Genomic DNA, 23,475 nt, shown 5'->3' with positions numbered 1-23,475 from the left:
AGATGCAAATACCTTCATTCCAGTGTTCAAGATTGTCTTTCCGTGCATTTTTCTCCAGCCTGGGGCGACCTCTCCGGCGTTTCATTGGTGTAATTGGTGTCTTGTCCTCCTGTTCCTCCTCCTCCTCCTCTTCGTCCTCCTCCTCCTCCTCTTCATCCTCCATCTCGCCCACTCTGCAGGTGCGCTCCAGCAGGGGCATAGGACGCTCATCCTCGGAGTTGTCGAACGGCTCGTTCAGCACCTCCGTCGTCTCGGAGATGGTTTCTGTTGTCACGCTGCTGTTTATTCTCTTTCTTTTACGCCCTCTCTTCTTGAGCACAATGGTTCTCTGTAAAAACAAATAAAAGAGGAATCAGTGAAAACAGAATAAAAGAAGAATGAAAACAAGGGCACTAGGTGGATGACCTCCATGAGTATATGGCAGAAATTCATTCGGGCTGCTGTGCTAAATGTAAAATGTTGAAACCACGCTGTGAGACTAAATGTTTGAGCGATGCAGCCTGGTGTGGAAACCCACAAATGAGACAGGCAGAGTAAGCAGAAACCGCAGTCTATATTTTGAACTCTACAGTTGTTTCCCACCGGCTGCCTACGAGCTCTCCGAAATCCTTCACAAGAAGGATGTCAAAACAACACTGTAACTAATTCACTAAATAAACTCTAACAGCCACCGTTGTTGTTTTCTGGTTTTCGTACTGTTTTTGTTGAAAAGCTCTCCCTGACATCAGGCTGCCCGGCTGTAATATTATCTCCAGCACAAGGGGGCAGTGCCATATAGACGGAGCAGATGTGAGAAGCACAGAGGAGGGCAGTAAATTAACCATGACCATTGACAATAGTACAAGGTTTAGCCTGCACAGTCTCGACACCAGCAGTGAAAACACAATCTATTATCTACAGCTGCAGGCACACGGGGAGGCTCCAGATGACAGGAGGAAGCCACTGAACCCTCCACTGAATTCATGAATATTTATCAAACCTTTCCATCTCACCAGAGTACACAACATGGTCTCTAATGAAGGAAAATATCTAATGATATACATTCAATTCCACTTTGTTCAGGAATAAAACTCCAGATAATCAATGAGATAATCCCACCAGGGGGGGAAATAGCTGATGCTGTGGTGATGCAGAAGAGGCATCAACAAACAATAAAAGTCACCTTTCTCTTGGCTGCGAGCATCGCATGGGCTTTTGTGAGGATGGGTGGTGAGCCATCGGAGCCGTCGGAGTCGTCGTCGTCATCGGCTTCGTCATCGCTCGCTTCCGCCAACTGCTGGATGCGCCTGGTCCAGGACAGCGCGGGGCGGCGTTCGTAGGTCCTGTAGGGAACCTTACAGTGGACCTTGGTGAGAGGTTGCCTGCTGCCGTGAGTCATCATGTAGCCCTCCCTCTCCTCCTTCTCCCAGCAACTGGCCTGCTCCTTCAGCCGCTCAGCCTGGTAATTAAACAGACAAGACGCATTATCTCTGGGAAAAGGCGCACGCACGGCTCCAACATCTGAGCAATGAGGCTAATGGGAAAACAAGAGATTGGAATTAACATCATGACAAATGAATCACCGCAGGTTCCTCCTGATAATAAGAGCAGCGTCTTGATTGGATGTGCGCCCGTCACGGAGGGAAACATTTCCGTTAAGCAACCGTGGAAAGATTGCATTTCATGGAATATTCAGCACTATCAATTATGTAGTGAAGTGATTCAGGGCAATTTTGCACAACATTAGATGCCTGCTGACAGTGATAATGCTTTCTCCATTAATGGCCTCTATTTGAACTCTCCAGCTAATCAAACAAACATGCAATGACAGCATTTGCAGGCAAGTGTAAACAAATAACCAGTCTCCTGATTGAACGAGGACGCTTACATCCATCTCCGCCTCCCTCTCCTCCTCAGACAGGACGGCGTTGAGAGTCGTGGAAGGCGTCCAGCGCAGGCCGTCGGGGTCCACCTCGTTCCGACGCGGGTTAGCCCTCAGGCTCTCCGTGTGCCTCTGGATCAATCGCTCACGTCTGATCAACACGATCCTGGGTGCACAGTGAGAAAAAACCAATGAGTTCACAAAGAGTGAAGCCGGTGTAGACGGGAGGTGACGTGTGGTTAAATGCGAGCACAAAGACGAGCTCTTTGGGACAGCAGGTGCTCCGTGTCCTTGGGGGTGCTTAACCTGACTTACTTCTGTCAATATTCAGCTGCATTAATGGATACGCTGTTAAAAATACCCGCTGGCCTGGATAAGTCAGACAGCATACAGCGCGGGCTGAAGGAGACTGCGGCTCGGGAAACTGACCTGCCATCCTGTCTGTCAATCATGCCGAGCTGCTGGAGAGTAGCGGCGATGTCATGCGGACACATCCCAGTGGCCCTGCTTATTCCTTTAACACTGATGTGTTTATCTGGGTGCTTATAAAGGTACTCCAGTATGACACTTTTCCAATATGCCAGGTAGGATAAGCGACCCAGATCTGACAGCGGCTTCTCCGGGGAGCCGGCTTGTCCTTCTTGCCTGGTGAGAAGGTAACCTAAAAAGACAAGATTCAAACAAAAACAAAATGCTTTAGTCAAGCTAGAGGCTTCTGCTGCTGTGGTTATTTCAGATTGCAATTCAATCCCTACGCCCACTCCCTTATGGATTACATATTCATGTAAGGATGTGACACCGAACCCTGGTTGGGATTTCACCTTCAAATAGTATAAAGGGAGGCGAGGCAATCAGTTTCCCTCTCCTTCAACCTCTGTCAGAAGCTATGATACACGCTGGCAAGGGCAACAAAGGAGGTTTAAAGAGGGGAGTAAAGAGGAAACAAAGCGACAGAGCGAAACAGAGAAGCAGCTGGATGTCATTGCTCACAAGAGACTACACTTAGGAGAGATAACGAACAAGAGAAAAAAAACAAAAACTAATATGTATCTGTGTGTAATTAGTTTTATAGCGGCCCTGTCAAGGGTCATCCATTATGAGCAGCATGAAATTAATTAATGCCTTTTAATGTGCACCCACTACCGAGAACCAAACAAGCAAATCTAATCACCAAACAGTGAACACATAATATTCCAGTAATCATGACAATATTCATTACTAAAGCTAAGAAGAGGAGCCCTGGATAACAAACACTTAGCGATGAATATTCAAATAAATTAATTGAAAAAAAAGTCATATTTCATTGTGCCACTTTACAAATATATTATCATTAATAAGCCAAAACAAAAGAGCTGCTCTGAGTGCTTTGAAAGGGAACATTTCTCACACAGGCGCCCACTAATGCTCCGCTCTCACAGCTACCTGAGACAAAGTGTTCCTCTAATACAATCCAATAGAACAGAAAATCTTAATCTAAACAACTTCCAGCTCCAAAGCTACATTTTCCAATAAAGCCTTCAAAGAGCTCAGAACTCAGCTGTGTTCAATCTCCCTTAATCCCTGTCTTTGTTATCAGCACACTCTCAATATCACAGATCCTCTTGCATCTCTGTGTCTCAATGGCTCCCAAAGTGAACAGGAAATCAAATGCTCCATTACCGCCCGCCCTCCCCGCACTCGCTCCTTTTTCCCTTCTCTTCTTCTTCTTCTTCATCACACACGAACTCGGCAAAGAGACAACTCTTCAAAACAATAAAACGCCTATAATGACAAAAAAAGAAAAAACTGCCTGCCTAAACACAGAAATCCACTCAAGGCAGCAACTGTTTTCAAAAGTGGACCGCAAGGCTTTAAATATTGTATGTGCTGCGTTTACTGGGCTGAAACATAAAAGCAGTATCTACACCTCATCACAAGTCAAGGAGAACGAATTGGGGGCATTTTTCTATGAAAAAGCTCTTCAGGCTTTGGTGAAATACTATTGGCTATCAAATAACGTACGCAGCCAGAATGCGATGTTTCTGACTCCTAATCTTGTGTGATTGCCTAAGCACTGTACATGAATGCTCTTGATTAGGCTACTTCAAAGCCTTAACCAAATAACAGCACCTTGCCACAAGCAACAAATTCACCCCTTAATCTGAAATTGTTTGTAAAAAAAAACAACCCTCAGTGGTTCAGTGGTCTAAAAAAGCATTAAGGAACTTACTGAAATCAATAAGGAACCTTCCAAATCCTTGCCTTTGGTACTGAGGCATGATCATTATGCAGGAGACATTGTACTTCTGCTGGCAAAGCTTTTCCTGAGGGAAGGAGAAACAGATCAAGTATGTCAGAGCTCTGCTGAAGCCGGCAATTTACTGCACCTGCCATTGTCCTTGTCTAAAGCTGTGCACATGCACACGCACGCCGCACACACACACACACACACACACACACACACATACAGAGGGTGATGAGCTTTCACTAAAAAGTATTACTCTGTTCTGAATTGTAGCTACTAATGATAATTTTTGATGGTTAATCTGTCATTTATTCTATGATTATTCAATTAATCTATAATATATATATATATATATATAGTATATACTGTATATATAGGTCAAAGTTGACAAAATAACATGCTATCACAAATTCGTTTTAACACCACTAATTTCTTTAACGCATTAACACAACTTGCGATTTTTAGGTTGTAGTGGGCTCAGTATTAAGTATGAAACTTGAAAACCTAAGGAATCCATTGGTACCAACCATGTCATACTAGCTTGTCGTCAGAGGTCAAGGGACCCCTTTGAAAACGGCCATGGCAGATTTTCCTCACCAAAATGTAGTGTAAATTTGGAGCGTTATTTAGTGTTCTTCCCAACAACCTATCATGACATGGTTAGTGCCAATTGATAACTTGGGTTTTTCTAGTTTCATATGATACCAGTATCTTTTACTCTAGCTTTAAGACTGATTCCGCTACAACCTCAGTAAGACAGAATAGCATCCGTCGTATTGTTAAGAGGTTAATAGTTTATATAATAAAAGATCGATACTTGACTTCCGTGTATCCATACAATATTGCCACACGATACTATGCTGTATCGATTTGTCCCCCACCCATAGAGATATATATATATATATATATATATATATATATTATATATATATATATATATATGTTACATCGGGGTTTCGATTTACAACGATGTAAAACAGACAAAATCCTCACACTTTAGAAGCTGGAACCGACTAATATTTGGCGTTTTTACTCTGATTTATCGGCTCATCATTTAAGCACGGCAGTGAATAAATTCAACCCATGTTACAAAAATGGACAAATTACAGTAACTGTATCAGTATGTATCACCATTTAAAAATGATGTGCGGTGTTCCTTCATTTCCCATATAATCACTGTAATGTAATTCTTACCTTGGAGAAATAGCCCACAAGATGACAGCCTTTCTCATCATTCTTTGTAAGTATGTAGAAGAGGAAAGGCTCCACATCATAATACAAGGTCTTGTGATCCAGGAAAAGCTTGGCTAACAGGCAGAGGTTTTGGCAGAATAGTTTGCTGACATTTCCATCAACCTAAACGTGGAATAAAAAAGACCAAGAGGACACTGTTCAAACAGTTCCCATTTTTTTCCCCTCCTCCCCCCCCTCCTCCTCCCAGAACCCATTCAGTGGAATCTCATGCAGCATACAGTTATTGCTTTATTGCTGTAAAGGGAAGCTGACCTCAAATACGGAAAGGTCGTCCTTTCTGTAGATTTCATTGGCTGGTGGGTGGAACCAGCCACACTTCTTTGTGTGTCTCTGGAGGATGTTTTTGCTCCTCATGTACTTCAGACAGAACTCGCACAGATAAAGCTTTTGTAATCTGACAAAGACAAAAGAAAGAGCTGCGGTTTGTACTTCAGCATGAGAGGATTTTTTTTTTCCAAAAGACATTGAAATAAAATGCAACTGAAGTAACAAAGAAACTGGTAATATTTGTTGAGTAAAAGCAACATTAACCTTGAATATTCAGGAGGGTAAGGCGACGAGTACCAGGTTTGAATCTCATACTTCCCAAATTCAATGAGGCCGGGGCATCGCACGGAGTCCAGGTTCATCAGAGATCCGGTTCTCTGTGAAAAGATTGAATAAAAGCAAATGGATAAATAATGTGGTGACCCAGATAATTCAATCTGACAGTGTCTCTAATAACCAGCCAATACCTACTGGTATTGTGACAAAAATCCTCAAAATCAAGATTGTGGTTCACAGTTCTGATGTTTAAATGAAAGATAAATTAAATCTGACTAAAACCTGTCACTAGTCTTAATCATCATCATCTGGGTTAGCTTCTGATCCACTAGCTTTCTGAATAGCAATACAATAAAAACATATAGGATGAACATGAGTTAACATTTGCCCTCTGTTACATTGAAAACTTAAAGGGACAGTTCACCCCATGATCAAAAATACATATTTTCCTCTTACCTGTAGTGCTATTTGTCAGTCTAGATTGTTTTGGTGTGAGTTGCAGAGTGTTGGAGATATCGGCCCTAGACACGTCTGCCTTCTCTCCAATATAATAGAACTAGATGGCACTCGGCTTGTGGTGCTCAATTGCCAAAAAAATATATTTTGAAAACTCAACAGCAATGTGTCTTTCCAGAAATCATGACCCTGTCACTCAAGATAATCCACAGACCTTGTTGTGAGCAGTTTCACGTAGGAACTATTTTATTTTTTACCAAACTACACCTGCCAACCGTATCACTGCACAGAAAGAGGCTCGTGTTTATTAGTTCATAGCTAGCTGATACTGCTAGGTGAGCTAACTAAGCTAGCTAACATTACAGTTCAGCCGAGGAGGATGCCATTAATGTTTACATCTGGCGCTGTCACGAGCACGAGCCTCTCGACCATGAGTAGATGCACGCTTCCTTCTGCGCGGTGATTCGGTTGGCAGGTGCAGTTTGGTAGAAAGAAAATAGTTCCTACATGAAACTGCTCACAACAAGGTCTGTGAATTATCTTGAGTAACTGGGTCATGATTTCTGTATTGTATTGTAAAACATTATGTTTTTTGGCTCTTTGAGCACCACAAGCCGAGTGCCATGTAGTTCCATTATATCCGAGAGAAGGTCGATATCTCTTTGGCTGATATTTCAACCACTCGGCAACTCACTCAAAACAATCTAGATTGATAAATAGCACTACAGGTAAGAGGAGAGAGGAGGTATTTTCGATTTTGGGGTGAACTGTAACTTTTAAGAGACGTACATGTCGTAAATCAAGATAATGCTGACATACCTTTAAGTATATTCATTTCGCCCTTGTCACACACCCTTACCCATAACACATCAAACTGCTCAGTTACCCCAAAAACTAGTCGACTGTCCATGTTATACAGAAACAGGAAGGAGAATCTGACATGTAGATAACTGAACATGATTGAGATAATATTTGGGGAAGACTACAAACTCATGGATTGGAAGAACATAATACAATATTTTATGACTCCAAAGTTGAAATTCATACAAAAAGCTCAGATACAAGACAAATGCTGGAGGTAGTGTGGTTAAAAAATGGCTGCCATTTTTGTATTTTCTGCCATTTCTGCCAATAGAGCCCCCTAAATGCTACACACTGTTCCTTTAATCCTCAAATTCCAGTGGATGTTTAAGATGTTAAGCCCCTTCCCCATTTGTCTCACCTGCACGGAGAGTTCCTGGACATGAGTGAACGTCTCAATGTCCTCCTCCGTCACGTGGTCTCTGGACATGGCCGCAAAGTCGGCGTGAGCCTCCTGCTTCACACGCAGCTCCCCGTTGTGGCCTGTCACAGGCACAATAACACAACATCAACACATCAGATCAGATAACACATCAACTCCGGCCTGTTTGAAGCAGCCGTGGCTGAATAATCTCATAAATGCATTCTATGCAAATGTGCTTATACTGCGAGTGCTGCTGCTGAGCCTCTTTGAGGCCGTGTCTCTGAGGAATTTCATAATGTATCATCTTTGCATGTTTATATGAAAATCCCTAATGTAATGAAGTGAAACTAAATCACTCTAATTGCGTAACCGCTTTCATGTGCTTAGTCATCCACCAAGACAGTTTCCCATGAATGAAGAAGCAGATGCAGTGAGGGGAGCGAGTGTCGACATGAAAAGCAACTGATGTTGGAGAGCAGGCAGTAATTTTATGAAAGACATCAACACCATGACATAACCACCAAAACAAAAACCCATTATAAGTGGACGTGATGTGTCATTAACATATTTATGGAAATGTGCCGGTGGGGTAAGTAGTGTTGGTGCGGTATATTGTTTAGAACTACTTGAAAGATATATCCATTTGTTTCTCCTATGTGTACATTTCTCTTAAACTGTGACTTCACATCCTGAAGACAGTGAAATGTAAGGGTTACTGCACTTCTGACTATAATCATCATGTCAGCTCTGAGTCAACTTGGGTGGGTGAATCACTGGGTTGTATGTGTCTAATGACCGCTGGAAGTGAGGTTGAGTGGAGACAGTGATTTCAAGAGTGAGGGTGGGATGAGGAAGAGCGCTGATGTGACTACAGCCTCTACTAGGTAGTGATCACAATGTGCGCACTACTGCAGTGGGTCAAGGACAGAGCAAGGAGCAATATGAGGGAGTTAGTGGGCCATGCACTATGACAAAAAGCCAACGGGCGAGAGGATGGAAGCCACGTAAAACTCCGCAGCCAAGTCAAAAACGCAACGAAACTGGGTTAAGAAAACTAAAAGAATTCAAATTAGGCAGAAGATTAGTAGTCTGTTAGGATGTAGGGTGTCTTCTCAAAAGAAAAGATTAGCTCTAGTCTGGAAAAAAAAATAACTGCGAGTGTCAAGCTTTAAAAAAAATAAAATAAAGAAGAAGCTTAAAGGTGTGGAGACGCAGGTCTTGGCTGGAGTTTCGAGCCTTGCTTACCATGATTATTCTCAGGCTTAATTCTTCCGTCTGTCAAGTCTCCCTTTCCTGGTGAGGGGGCTCCCTTCTGAGGGCTCACTTTATACCTCAGCCTGCCTAGTGTCCTGTGCTTTTTAAGGAAGGGGTTACGTTTGAAATGACTGACCATCTTAAATGGGTGTCCTCTGGGTCGGCCCGGCCCAGCAGATGTGGAGTGTAACCTATTTTTACTAAACTCGTTCTTTCCAAGGCGCTGGGGCCCCGTTTTGGACGCATGGGGGGAATCCTGCGTGTGATGCATGCGCTTAGGCGGCGCGTAGCAAGGTAGTCTCTTTTTCCGCGACTGTCCCTGAGTAGTATAAATGTGAGATAGTCCGTCAAATAGTCCCTTAAGTTGGCTGCTATTGCAGAGGCTACTCAGGGAAGGAACACTAGACTGGCTGGAGGAGCTCTGGGGCGAGTTAGCAGAGGTGGAGCTGCTGGACACCTGCGAGGGCGGGCTAAGTCCCGGCAGCGTGGGAGCGGGAGGAAGTGCAGAGGAAGAAGGGGTTATCTTTTGAGTGGCGTCAGCAGCAAAGGCAAACGGCTCTGGTGGCTTGGACAGTTTGGGCGGACCCTTGTCTCTAGAGCTTAACAGTTTGGCGGGCGACTCTACGGATACAGCTCGCGAGCGACGGCCCACGGGGGAAGGGGTAAAGAATTTGGAAAGCCCATCGATAAGCCCTTTGGTTTTCTTGTTAACGGTGAGTGTAGCTGGGGTGGAGGTGGGCGTGAGGGGGGGAGTGGTGGTGGGGGTGGAAGTGGTGAATTGGGTGGCGTCGACCACACAACAGGGGTCTGCAACAGCCAATCTGTCTCTGGCGTCCTTCACAGATGCAGCATGACCAGATGAAGGTGTGGAACAGACGGTAATCTTTTGACCCCTACCAGGTGACCCCCTTCCTCCAAGTGCTACCATGGAGCCGTCACCACTGGTTACAGACCTGTCAAGACAAGAAACGGTTGTAGAAGATCAGTTCACACTGCCAGACGTGGTACGTAACTAGGTGCATTTGCTCAAGTACCTGTATTTCCAGTTTATGCTAGATTATACTTCTACTCGAATAGCACTTTTTACACAACTGTATTTATCAAACATGTACAGTTACTAGTTACTTTACCGACAAAGCATGTGATCGCCTTCTAAAATCGTATGTACCGTTATAAATTGGCCTACCAACAATATATCAAATTGTTAAACTTAGCTTCACCTCAAACAGCTACAACATGAAAGTGCTGCTTACACATGCATGCATCAATTATATTAATCCAGCAATGTAATGTATAATAATAGATTGCTTTCTTTGTTTATTCTTTATTTCTGCATGAGTTACAAGTGTTTTTTGGGAGCAATCGACACATTTGCATCCCAAAAAACTCTGTGAAGTTCAAATTGAGCGGCAGTAAATAACCACTAATTAATGAGAGGAGAAGATTTCACTGTTGCTTCTGTATTCACTTATTGTTTGCTTGGTGTGTTCTTATTCTCTGTAAAGGATAATTCCAGTTTATTACAGCTTGGGTCTTATTTTAGTAGTTTTGACCAGAGCTGTAGTACTCAAGACCACTTTTTTTTTTTTTTTGCGCTTGACTTGGTTTTGTTCCTTGTTGGACTCAGAATTGTCTTGGTCTCGGGCTCGGCTATTATGAACTGGTCAAGTTGTTCCTGGCTGCTGATTTGGTATCAGTTATACAGAACATTGCCCATTTAGCACCACTGCTAAATGCTTAGTGCCACAGCTAAAAATATTCCCGAACGCAATTTGGGCCGCCATGGCAAAAAAAAAAAAACTAAATCTACAAGTTCTACGAGTGCGAGAAATGCAAAGAGAGGAGGAAGAGAGAGTGAAACTTTATCAAGTGACGGTTGTTTGTTTTGGGAGATGCTGCAGCAGCCCTACTTCCTCCTCCATGCTATTTGCACAAGTCATAATCTCAATAAATAAATGAAAAATTTAAATGTAATGAAAATGAACATTTCCCTGCTTGGGGGCATATTTGGGGTGGTAGAAATGTCAGTAGCAAATATCGGATCAAATTGACGGTTTATTAACAAATAAAACGTTAGACTGTAAACCTAAATTCTATGCTTGGAATAGTTTGATGCTAGCAGATAGATCCATGTTGTTTATAGATACAGTAGATTATTTCTGTCCATCGTAACTCCTTAATCACTATATTAGCATTGTAAAGACACTGTTGCCTATTATGGTCTTGAACAGGACTCCATTTGGTCTGGACTCGGTCTTGTCTAAGACTCGACTGGATCAGGTCTTGGATTCGATTAAGTTGGTCTTGACTACAGCTCTGGTTTTGACCGTAACCTTTACATGTTATGATAACATTGTACTCACTAAACTAATAGCTCAGATCTGGAAACACCGCACCGCCGTTTTTCAGCAGTGTCACCACGATCCCAGATCTTAGCATTTAACTCAGAATACAGTGATTGTATAGTTATTATCACCAATAGGAATTTCTCTTTGCCACACTGCTAATATTGAGATTATTGCACACTTACATTCTTTGTTTGAGCTTATTTCTGGGCCTTCCGATTGGCTTTGCATATCGACGTTTGATCTGATCGGCTTTCTTGTGCAGCAGTTTCTTCCCATTCTCCTTCGGTCTGCAGACTTGGCAGACCCAGGTACCTGGAGGGTGTCCAAAACACGGAGAGTACCGTTTGAGTGGATTCATCAATTCAGAGGACATACAGTACATTCATTTGAAACATTTCCTTTAATACCGCGAGCTGGCAAGAATCCCGCCAGCTCACAATGACAATCAATTACTCAGCACAAAGCGAAAATCCATAAGAAAAACACTGGGTCAATCCTCTGTCCGGTGAAATAGACTTCGTGTCAGCTTGTTGAGCGAAGCTATGTGACTTGTATGAATCGCCTGCCAAATGTCCCACTACAGTACGTGCGTCGTCATTACAAGCCTCGCTGTAGGGTCAGTACTGTAATCCAGAGATAGCGAATCTCCCCGGGGATGCTGGAATAATTTGATATGCATGCAAAGCTTCTAATAAGCCATCGCTGCCTCTCTGTGCGCTGAGTGACAGCCCCAAACGGCCGTCTGCGAAGAAAAGGCTTTGAATTGACAGCAGAGAGGGAAACAGAGAAGCCAGACAGTGTAAACACCTCACCTTTTGGCATTCTTGAAAGCGGCGGGTCGCAGCATTCCATGTGAAAGCCCCGATCACATGAATCGCAGAATAGCATCTCATCCTGAAAGGCAACAGCAGGCATGTGTGAGGGGTGTCCCTGTTGCATACATGTAACACCCCCCGTCATTTAAAATCTTTTGGAAAAATAAGCCCAATTGTGCACAAGAGAGGCTTTACAAATCGGAGGGAAAACCAACAAATCCTCAGGGATGCACAAAATGGGATCTACCTCCGAGCCAACAACACAGATAATGGTGTGTGTTAGGATGTATGCGACATTATACTTACAGCATTTTTCCCCTGTATTCGACAGGAGCTGCAGGTTTTGCATTCAATACACTGCCATCGTAATCTCTTCACATTTGAGGTTAAATCGGGGGAAAACTTCAGACATGATGGATGCCCTTTCAGAAGCAAATCGAAAAAGGTATATTAGCATCACACTTTTTTTTTTCTCACAGAGCTAAAGACAAGGCTTTCCATTTATTCACACAGTAAGGTTAAATATTAACATATTACATCATGAAAAACAATGGTGGGCCTGTATGTCCGCGACACTTCTTCTCCCCCCGCCACTGTCTAAAAACAGTATGATCAAACATCTGAGCCGCTAATTACAGATAATTTGATCTTAATGAGGCAGAAACAGCAGCCGCACTCGTTCTATTGGAAGTCGATCTATGAAAGTCATGTAAACGCTCGCCTTCTCCCTCGCCCGACTCCCTCTCATGGTTGTAAAACAGCTGTTTTACAGTGAGAGCACAATTTGTGTACCCTACGAGCGAGTTAATGAAAACCACCTCGACGCTACTTAGTCAAATTCGAGCTATAAAAATGTCACCAGGAGAACAATTCCTTACGGCATTTAAAATAATTGTTCAAACATAAATGACTCCTTGGCAGAGGCAATTTTATGGGAGGTTAGCCGTTTTGTCTGGAACAAAAGAACAGTAAAGGAAATGCCACCAATCTGCAGAGGGAAAAGGGTTGATCTTTGATCCGCTGTGCCTTGTGCCTTTGCGCTCTATAAGAAGAATCTGAATTGAGCGAAAATGACTCGGGTGATTTCAGATTCTAATGGCCACTTATAGAGCATCTGCCCTTCTTGAGCCCGCTGAGGGTTGCGAGCAATTTGGATCCCTTCAGCCACTCAATTTGAACATTGTTCTTCCAATAAATCCCTTAAAAGGGAAGTGAAAAATGTGGAGCAAGAATGTGACATCTGCCTAACCGATGCTGAGAACTACAGCTACCAGCCAGCCGGGGTCGGGAGATATGATAATATGCTGTATGTAGTGAGATAATGGAAACAATCACAGATTTTTCTACAACCTTTATACCAGGGTAGCTTTGATATCTCTGGTTGTAGAAGGTTATTGCAGGCAATTTTGCAAATCAATGAGCAGGAATGCTTCGTGGAAATATTGGATTTGCAGGATTTTTGCATCAGTATGATTTAGTACGATGATTTGTCAGGTAAAACAGACATTTTTTTATCCAGTTATAGAACATTTGGCCAACTGAATGTCTAGAAAATGCACTATGTCATGCTATAACTCTATACTGTAGCAATAAAACATATATAACTCGTGATATTAAGTTACCATGAAAAATACCTTAATAGAAGATGTTATCCACCCCTACCTGCTACTATTCTAAAGTTACCATTTCTCATTAGGACAGGGCAATAATTCAATATTATTGAAATCTTTCATAGAATTTCAATGATATAATAATTTACATCTTAACAAAATGTAAAAATCGTGTGGTCCAAATGAATGATTCTAAGCTAAGTTTTTGAAGATAATGCAGATAAGTGGAACACAGCATTTACTGCATTTAACACAAGTTTTAATATTTGACAGGGGATTCTGCATATACAATATATGCCATAGCGTGTATTTTTAATATGATAATTTATCGTCTTTCAATTGGAATTTTATCGTGATGAAATCATATATTGAGATATCATGATACACAATTACATCATATAAATTGATAATAAGCACATACTAACTGAAATTTCTAAAAAAAATCTGATCATTTTGCACTAAAGTTCTTAATTAAATGAGAAAATACTCAGTACTTTTGTCAAGTATTTAATTCACACAGGAGTATACAAAACCATGTGGTTATTTCATAGACTATTTATTTATTGAATTACCAGAAAGCATGCTATATCGTGATATATATTGTTATTGAGGTATGAAATGACCTGTATCGTGATAGAAGATTTTGGCCATAACGTCCAGCCGCCCATAATCGTGATATATTTTTAAAATTAACTACTCCTCTAAATATTGTAATAATGATTTTTTTAACCATATCGCCCACCTCTCTTCCTGTGTGCCTTTGCTTAACACACTAACAGTTTAGTCCAGACTACATGCAGTATGTTGTGGCTTGTAAGAACATCCAAGGCGACTTACCACTGCTCCCACAGTCTGCACAGGACAGCAGCTCTTCTGGCCGCTTGTCCCGATTTGACTCTTTCGTTCCAAGACAGAAACTGCATATTGGGATGGGGTCGACCCGGAGCTGGGTGGGAACACAAACAGAGACAAACTGTTTAAAAAACAGAGACGGGCACAGGCTGTGTATGTTAAGTGCTTCAAAGCCTGTTTGGACAGATCACTGTAGACTTATTGCTGGTTAATGCAAGACGATAAAACCAGTGTGTGATTTAATGAAACGGCCACAAAAATATGAACTACAAAGCTCATGGAATGAAAAAAAAAAGGAGTTCTCACAGACTGGAAATGAATAATAAATGAATCTCGTCCTCAGCGATATTGAGATCCACCTCCTTTATCCATTACATTGGAATGGGTAAGTGATCTTAGTAATCATAGTTTAAGGGCTTAATCCAATTCTTAAAGCTTGCACTCCAGTCTGAAAGGATTAACCAGCATGTAATCAAATTACCTCAATAATAAAACATGCTCCCATTGTTGCCGCCGTGATCCACTGTAAATGTTGCAAGTCTCAGAACAAACACTCATTTAAGGGCTTACGGTTAAGTTCAGAAGAAGTAAAATATGAGCTCAAGGTTTAAGAGGATTTCCTCATTGATCACACAGAACGAAGAGAGGCCGACTTCACAGAGGAAACTGCTGCGGAAGACTTAGTGTCATCTCTGCATAAAACAGCCAGTCAAACCAATCTTTAGCTGAAATCATGACCAGACTAAACCCGCGCTGACGTCATACGGCTTTCATAAGGTGTCCCTTTAAATATGAGGTCATGCACACAAGTATCTAGAGGAGCATCAAACAAACTGCTTCCTTGCTTGACAGGAAGTTCTTTACGGAAAATAACACTCACAGGGTGTGACCATAAATAACCCACCTCATCATTTTACACACTCGTCAATTCACTGGAGCTTTGAAGGGCACTCTGGGGATGACCATAATTAGTTCCTGATTTCTATGACGCAGATCCTGACCTCGACAAAATTTGCGAATCTCTATTGGTCCTGACCTCTTGTTGACCTATAGTTGAATTAAGATCTTTTTTTTTTTCATCCGTCAACAAACACAAGACAGGAGCATCCTTTCAACCTGTCACAGCATCCAGATGAACCCACGAGGGAAATGCAGCAAGGACACAGTGGGGATTTGGTCATTGTTCCTGGCTGTTGTATCAATTAGTTGTTGCGGCGAGGGGGAAGCAGTTTACTGCCACATCAATGATTACTCTATTTTCCAACCTGCCAGGTCAATATTTGAAAGCAGGCACTGCCATTAGAAGCTGACTGCTGCTCACACAGCTGTGATTATGGACATAAAAAAACACTGAAATGCAACTGGGTGATGAGGCTACACCTGTAGAGTATAACACCGTGGCTCGGAGATAATCAACGGTATTGTCTCGTGTTGCGGGAGACAAATAAAATAAATGTTTGCTCAGATTAAAGTCTGCAACTGTAAACAATCTCGTTCAGCAGGCCTGGTTGTAAGTGTTCTACATGAGCCAAAAGCGCATAACTAGTGCTGAAACAATTAGGCGATCGAGTAAAGGTTTATCGCCAACAACTTTGAGAATCGATTACTCGTTTAGGTCAATTATCAAGCTAAACATTCTCTGGTTTCAGCTTCTCAAATGAGATGACTTCTCTGTTTTTCTATGATTATAAATAGGGCTGCCCCCTCTTTGTTGACTGATCTGTTGTTTTGGTCTTAGTCGACTAATATTTCTTTAGTTGATTTGTCATTTTTTATGCTTTTTCATGTTGAATTTCTAAGAAACTTATGAGCACATCTCTGGTAAACACAAGATTTAAAGTGGTGCTTTGTGTGATTCTTTGTGGAAAAACTCAGTTTAACAGATCTGTCGATTAAATCAAATAAACGATTAGTCGACAAAATCATTAGTCGACTAAGAATTTCTTTGGTCGAGGACAGCTGACAAAAGGTTTATTGTCAAATTTTGAGAATTGTTTAGGTCATTTATCAAGCTAAAATGCCAAACATTCTCTGGTTTCAGCTTCTCAAATGGGATGATTTCTCTGTTTTTCTATGATTGTAAATCGCATATCTTTGGGTTTTAGATTGTTGATCGGACAGAGAACCAAATTGAAGACTAACAGTTTTATGCTTACTATTTTCAAGGGCTGCCCCCTCTTAGTCGACTAATCGGACGTTTTGGTTTTAGTCAACTAAGATTTCTGTAGTCGATTAGTCATTTTTTATGCTTTTTTCATGCTGAAAGACTAATTTCTAAGAAACTTATGAGCACATCTCTGGTAAACACAAGATTTAAATGATGATTTTGTGTGATTCTTTGTGGAGAAACTTAAATCAAATAATGGATTAGTCGACAAAATCGTTAGTTGACTTCTTTCTTTCTTTGGTCGAGGACAGCCCTACAATCGATAAAAAGTTTATTGCCAACAATTCTGAGAATTGATTATTCGTTTAGGTCATTTATCAAACTAAAATGTCAAACACTTTCTGGTTTCAGCTTCTCAGATGTGATTATTTCTCTGTTGCATAAATAGCATATCTTTGGGTTTTAAGCTGTTGATCGGACAACAGAACCAAACAGAAGACGAGCAGCTTTATTCCTACTATTTTCAAACATTGCATAGACTAAACAAATAATTGAAAAGATTAAATCAATAACGAAAACACTCAGTAGTTGCAGCTCTACATATAACCCAGATGTTTTGTTAACTGGACAGCACAGATAAACGGAGAAATTGTATTATTTTGTCCTTGATCGTAAGCCAATCTACTTTATTATCACTGCTAAAGGATGCAGCCTTTGAAAACAAGGCATCTGCTGCGGTTACTTCAGAGTTATTACTTATTTTTTATGTACAAGAAGTGTCATCTTTATCATGAAATATTATCATGAAATCACTGAGTAAACTATTTTCTTGAGAGCCTTAAAACTCAAGACTTTGGGCAAACAAACATCATAAATATAATTTCTACAAGAATTATTGATATAAGCAAGAACATTAGTGTAAAGGGCCTGAAATTAATATGACATCAGTGCTAATATGCAGCCTGTGCATACTGCTGATGAAATGCTCAGAGCTGATAAGCAAGTTTTTTTTCCTAGTTTTTTTTAATAAGTCTTCACTTCATAACATAGTCTCCGCTGACTGAGCTATGAAGTCTAATCCAGGAACTGGAGAATTAATTTCCATCAGGAATATTCCGCATGGTGATTAAAACCAATAGCAATTTGCAATCTGCACAACACAAAAAAATGTGAGGAAGAGAGAGAAACAAACACAGCTGAAGAGATGCTGATGATTTACTTGGGGATTCTAAATTAAGTACATTACAGGAAATTATGCTGCTTCAAAAGAGCAGGCTGTCCTGAGTGAGGGGGTGGGGTCCTATTAGAAAACTGCTGGTAGAGAGACAGAGAGAGAGAGCTCAAGTGGTTGCATAACGCAGCAGGAAAAAAAAAACTCATTCCTTGCCTTTGTTCCTGCCAGAGTCTCTTCAGAATCTAATAAACTCTAAACCAAGACTGCTCTTTTTTAACTCAAAGTATCTCTTATTCTCAACACACACACTTGTGCTTCAACAACTGAACAGGCAGAGAGATATCTCGTTCTTTGAAGTGAACCTGGATCGGGCTAGGTGATGTCATCACGGCTGGGAGCAATAGGTTGAAATGTTCCAAATGGAAAACAGCAGGCCCTTCCTCAGTTATGAGAACCATCGCACACGCAGGACACTGTGTCTCTAAACACTTCTCAGTTTCACTTTTGGCCTGACCACAGACACAGTCACAGTTGTGGCTGCAGTATCAAGGTGTCGCTTCCTGATTATTCACTGTGAAACTGGTGGGGAGCAGGGTGACATCTCTATAGCCTGATGCTGCTGCTGCTAGCCACTTCAGCTGCATAAACTATTAGACCGCGCTCATGAGATGGAAAAATAGTTTTCGGGTAGTATGGCCCTAAAGTGCGGCGTACAGACTGTACGCCGCACTTTAGGGCCATACAACGAAAACTATTTTCCATCTCCTGCGCTGTCTTAAAATTGCAAAGCAAGTGGTGCCATTTTACAGACTTTTTATCTGCGGCGTGTGTTATAGCTAAGTACCAGTAATAGAGACACAATCTCTGCAAATTTTAAAACCCACCCCTGAGGTGCCAAAAGCAGCGGAAACATTGCAACCTGGAAGTTTGTTTATATGGTTTTATTTCCTCTCTGGGGCATCTCTGTTAGCACAAAGGTCATAACAGCTGCATGCAGCCTGTCTGAGAATACTCTGCCCTACCACACATGCTTCAGCTGCCATTTCTCAGCACCATATGGGACGACTAGTTTATAAATTACCAATAAAATATCCCAAATTTGTTATTAATGTTTCGCTACTCACAAGACAGCCAGCCACATCCCTTAATGTCATTAGGCTAGAGTTACATAACCTGTGGGAAGCCTACAGCAGACTGCCTACCACACACTGTCAGCATGACTTTCCGATTACCCAAGCGCTCATATCATGGAGACCAACATCAACAACAACAACAACCAGGCCCAAATTGACACACTCTAGATGGTGTTGTTTCTGACCTGCCAAGCCAGAGTCCCAGAGATTAAAGCTGAACTGGGTAGAAATGGAGCAAATATGATTAACAAAAGTTATTTTTATAAAACCGTCACTATATCCTGACAGTAGTGCATCAGACAGGTAATCTGAAAAATAATGTATTGCCTCTTAGTCCTCCGGTGCTCCTAATGGCAACTGCAAGATTTCACAGACAGGAGGAAAACAACCAATCAGAGCTGAGCTGGAGCCTGCCGTCTATGAGCAGCTGTCAATCACTCGCAAACTCCGATCAAACGATCAAACTTGAATTACAATATGCTGAAAGGTTATTCTGTTTTTTTTCCCCCCAATGATGCCAAAAATATTCTGTCTACTGAAGCTTTAAGACCACAATAATAAACTTTCTATCAAGTAAATGGCGCTCAGTGGTGGCCCAAACTTTCAAACTTCCTCCTTAGTAATGACATCATGGAAATGCCACTGTTTAAGTTCCACAAAAAGTCCTCGCAAAACAAAGCTTCACTGCATGTTAGAACTGGGTAAGAAATCAATAATAACTACAATATTTGGGCAAAATATGTAACAGCAGCATATGACAGACCAAAGTCCAGGGTAACATGAGGACAAGCGTGAGGTGAAAGAGGCCACGGTGTGTGTACCTGGTCTCGCTCATGGGGGAGGAGTGTCACTGATGACAGGACCAAGGGGGAAGCACTTGGAAACCTGGAGCCCCTTCCCTCCGCACTGCCATGGCTGAGCTTATACCGCGGGCCATTTTTTAACAACCTGCCGTTGTTAACCGACCGCTTGGCTGCCAGTCGTAACCTCTGCCGGAAAGCAGGGTTATCAACAATGTTTGAGAGGTCGTCCTGGTTCCTCAGATACCTCTCGATGTTCTTTAGCGAGGAGCCGTGAGTATCATCCAGGCCCTCGATGGCCCTCTTGAGTATTTTATTCCAATCAATATGGCGCAGATCGCTTGAATTCCATATAGATTCCCTTGATGGCACAGACACGTTTGCAGGCGGGATTGATCCAACCCTCCCGGGATTCCCTGGGTCCTTGTAGGAGGCGCTCCCCTTATTTGTAACCTTGAGAATAGAGCCATCATGAACACTTAATCCCAACTGCTCAAGGACGGTCTTCTTGTCCAGTCCGTGCGACGTGGCCACCGCATGACAGATTCTCTCCTCCGAAGGCCTCTGCTTTTGCCTCTTGATTTTCTGTATTGCTTCAAGAATCCACTCCGTGTACAGAGGGTTTGCAAGTTTTACCATGGTTGAACAATTAGACTCGCAAAAACAACGTGATCCATACAGATTCCCCCTTTCTGCTGCTGAACACTGGGTACATCCACATCCTTCGTTAAGGTCAAAAAGTTATATGTTCCACGCCTGCATCCACCGCATATGTCTTCTCAATCCTGGGTGTTGAGGAAAAGTTGGCACGAGTAAATTCCACAATGGTAGCTGACCTGGAGCTTTATTTATTTAATCCCAGATCAAATCTAAAAAGGAAGAAGAAATAAAAAAAGGTTAAATACATTTGTAATCCTGTAATGCTGGTTACTTCCTCTTTATTCACATTCTATAAACTAGATAGATGGATAGATAGATAGATGTACTTGTTGTGTTACAGATAGATGGCTAGATAAATACATTGATAGTTAGATAGATAGATAGATAATTAGATAGATAGATGTACTTGTTGTGTTACAGATAGATGGCTAGATAAATACATTGATAGTTAGATAGATAATTAGATAGATAGATGTACTTGTTGTGTTACAGATAGATAGATATAGTTAGGTAGATAGATATACTTGTTGTGTTACAGATAAGATACAGATAGATAGAGATAGTTAGATATATAGATGTACTTGTTGTGTTAAAGATAGATAGATAGATAGATAGATAGATAGATAAATAGATAGATAGATGTACTTGTTGTGTTACAGATAGATAGATAGATAATTAGATAGATGTACTTGTTGTGTTAGAGATAGATAGATAGTTAGATACATATATGTACTTGTTGTGTTACAGATAGATAGATAGTTAGATAGATAGAAGTACTTGTTGTGTTACAGATAGGTAGATAGATAGGTAGGTAGGTAGGTAGGTAGATGTACTATATTTGTCCCAAATTGGGAAATTGTAATGTTGCAGCAGCAGGTTATGCACCAGAACAGTAAATATACATATCAACACTAGAGCTAATATATACTAGCATACACAAAACTATCTAGCTTATAGCATATAAAGGCTAAACCAGAGGAATGTAAGATGTGTTAAAACATGACAAACAGATGCATAAAAACAGATGCAAGGAGCTGTCATGGCTGCTCCAAGAAAACTCGAGTGACTTAATCCAGTCTTGACACCATAATCCACACAACACCACACCATGATGACCATTTCAAAGAAGACTAGCAAGTTTTAGCACCATGACATGTAGCTTAGAAACTTCTACCGAGTTCTGGGAGAAAGTATAAACAGCCTTTCGGTTTCTTTTTCGACATTAAAAACAACAAGTTTTACATCTACATGTACGTTCATTTTTTCGAAAATGTCAGCGTAACATTTGTCAGTGTTAACTGACTAAAAAAAACAACCGTTAAACTGGTTAACCGTTTAAACTGGTCCGCACGCGACTTTTTGACAGCTCAACCGCCACCAACCGACACCAACTGATCAGCGCGAGCGTTCTAACGTCTCCTTAATGACAGCCGTTAAAATCAATACTCACTTCCTTTTTGACAAGCTGCGAGGTACGTCTTCAACAAATAAACCACCGAGACATGTTTAACGGAGGAAGAAGAAACCGGGTAACGTAACAAACCTTATAGAGTTGTGTACTCCGCTTGATAAATGACAGTGTGTTTGCCAGCATTTAACTGATGTCACCCTAAACAGTCGCCATTTTGTTACAATGTTGTAGTTTACATGAATCCGACATGACGCTGATTACAATCCAATGGAGTCTCATTAAACCTTACCTACCACTAAAAATGTGCCCTCCCCCCTTTTAGCAACTTCAATATTGGCTGTGAGAAGACAAGATCCCGATTTCTGGTTTGATAAAGCACATGTCAATCTTTATGTATGAGCTCACTCTAATAAGAGGCAACGGCCACTGGCTGTGTGATCTGTCACTTCACTCTACTACACACATTGAACCCGCCTTCTTAAGGTGCCTTCAGTGACGGATTGATATCATTCACCTCCAATGGCTCCGTAATATCGGAATTTACAGCTTCTCACTCAACCGCAGCACGTTATTATAAGCCCATAAATACACTAGTTATAAACTGTGGAGCTGGAGTAGTGATTTAAATGAGATAAATATTTATTTGCAAAGCATTTAACGCCAGCCCACCTTTACTTGGATATTCCTCCTTCTTGAAAACAGCACTTGAAAGTGATTTGGGAACATTTTTTTTAGACTTTAATTTGTTAAATCTATCATTTGTTTGCATAAGAACCTGGATTTAAAGTGGAACACATTTTTTATTTATTTATTATATATAAATATATATATAGCATTATCTCCTGCAGGCTCAAATGTGTCCAAGCTATATCGCCTTTTTCCTCCACCTCTTTATATCTTCCTCCCTTTTTTATTATTTCCCCCACCGTAATTCTCCTGATATTTAACATTCAAACTATGTGACGATAAATAAACGATTCGCTAAATAAAAGAAAAAGTAGCCCCTTCCACGTCCGCCAAACGACATTATAATAAACGTCCTGTGTTGTGTTCAATGACCTCTTTATTATCACCATTATAACTATCAAATATCTCTCCAATGAGGAGGAAAAATAGTGAGCCCTGGAGGGGGTAAAAGAAAGATGTTCAGTGGGGAATACAAGTTAACACGACTGCCTGCCTGGGAGCTCCTTCATCATCACTGCTTCTCAATTATGTATCGCTAGTTTTCTCAGCTGCGCTCCCATATTTTATTAGGAAATGATACCTTCCTTTGCACATTTTGCACGATTTTTTACGTAATGTAATGTTCCGCGAGAATCGAAAGCGAGAAGGACACAACAAATTAACGCTTCAAGTTTCATGCACATATAACTAAAAGGAAACAGTTCGTAGCAGCGTAAATATTTGCTGGTTTTAGTTTACCTCTTCCAAGTTTTTCTCCCCCCCTCGGATTACTCCTCTTCGTTATTGGGGAAAAAACGTCGAAAGGTGTGCAGCGACGTATATCCGAGCTGATTTTTGATGATCTCTTGAAACGAAAGCTGTGTGAGAAGCTTGCTTGCTTGCTTGCTGCCCGAGACATGGAGAAGGACCTGATAACAACTAATTGAAAGGTTAATCTACATAGCAGCCTGTGACAAAGTGGTACCCTCCCCCTTCTTCTTCTTCTTCTTCTTCTTCTCCACTGTAGACATCCCTACTTCAGTGTAGTGGAGCGGACCGTCGCCCCTTTAGTGCGCTTCCTA

The 23,475-nt window shown here is 41.4% G+C and overlaps 1 protein-coding gene across 7 annotated transcripts in view; it reads right to left on the bottom strand.

The window, feature by feature from the left end:
- Positions 1 to 23,475, bottom strand: part of kat6b (K(lysine) acetyltransferase 6B) — a 27,762-nt gene extending 4,287 nt beyond the window's left edge. The window contains exons 1-16 of one of the 7 annotated variants that reach the window (XM_074619454.1): positions 23,153 to 23,475; positions 19,678 to 20,525; positions 14,428 to 14,536; positions 12,287 to 12,402; positions 11,978 to 12,059; positions 11,348 to 11,477; positions 8,809 to 9,770; positions 7,561 to 7,682; positions 5,871 to 5,983; positions 5,592 to 5,733; positions 5,280 to 5,441; positions 4,071 to 4,164; positions 2,291 to 2,522; positions 1,868 to 2,027; positions 1,163 to 1,438; positions 13 to 328 (exon numbers count right to left, since the gene is read on the bottom strand). In XM_074619454.1, coding sequence (XP_074475555.1) covers positions 13 to 328; positions 1,163 to 1,438; positions 1,868 to 2,027; positions 2,291 to 2,522; positions 4,071 to 4,164; positions 5,280 to 5,441; positions 5,592 to 5,733; positions 5,871 to 5,983; positions 7,561 to 7,682; positions 8,809 to 9,770; positions 11,348 to 11,477; positions 11,978 to 12,059; positions 12,287 to 12,402; positions 14,428 to 14,536; positions 19,678 to 20,295 — 3,634 coding nt within the window. In that variant the 5' untranslated portion in view covers positions 20,296 to 20,525; positions 23,153 to 23,475. Of the gene's footprint in view, positions 1 to 12; positions 329 to 1,162; positions 1,439 to 1,867; positions 2,028 to 2,290; positions 2,523 to 4,070; positions 4,165 to 5,279; positions 5,442 to 5,591; positions 5,734 to 5,870; positions 5,984 to 7,560; positions 7,683 to 8,808; positions 9,771 to 11,347; positions 11,478 to 11,977; positions 12,060 to 12,286; positions 12,403 to 14,427; positions 14,537 to 19,677; positions 20,526 to 21,463; positions 21,485 to 21,632; positions 21,672 to 21,766; positions 22,015 to 23,152 lie in introns of those variants that run through there. The other 6 variants (XM_074619453.1, XM_074619459.1, XM_074619455.1 and 3 more) reach the window with 6 other exon arrangements.

Source organism: Sebastes fasciatus, chromosome 20 (assembly GCF_043250625.1).
Source record: "Sebastes fasciatus isolate fSebFas1 chromosome 20, fSebFas1.pri, whole genome shotgun sequence".
In the NCBI taxonomy this organism is placed as follows: Eukaryota; Metazoa; Chordata; class Actinopteri; order Perciformes; family Sebastidae; genus Sebastes; species Sebastes fasciatus.
The sequence above is the reverse complement of the archived record's forward strand: the minus strand, read 5'-3'. Positions and strand labels throughout refer to the sequence as shown.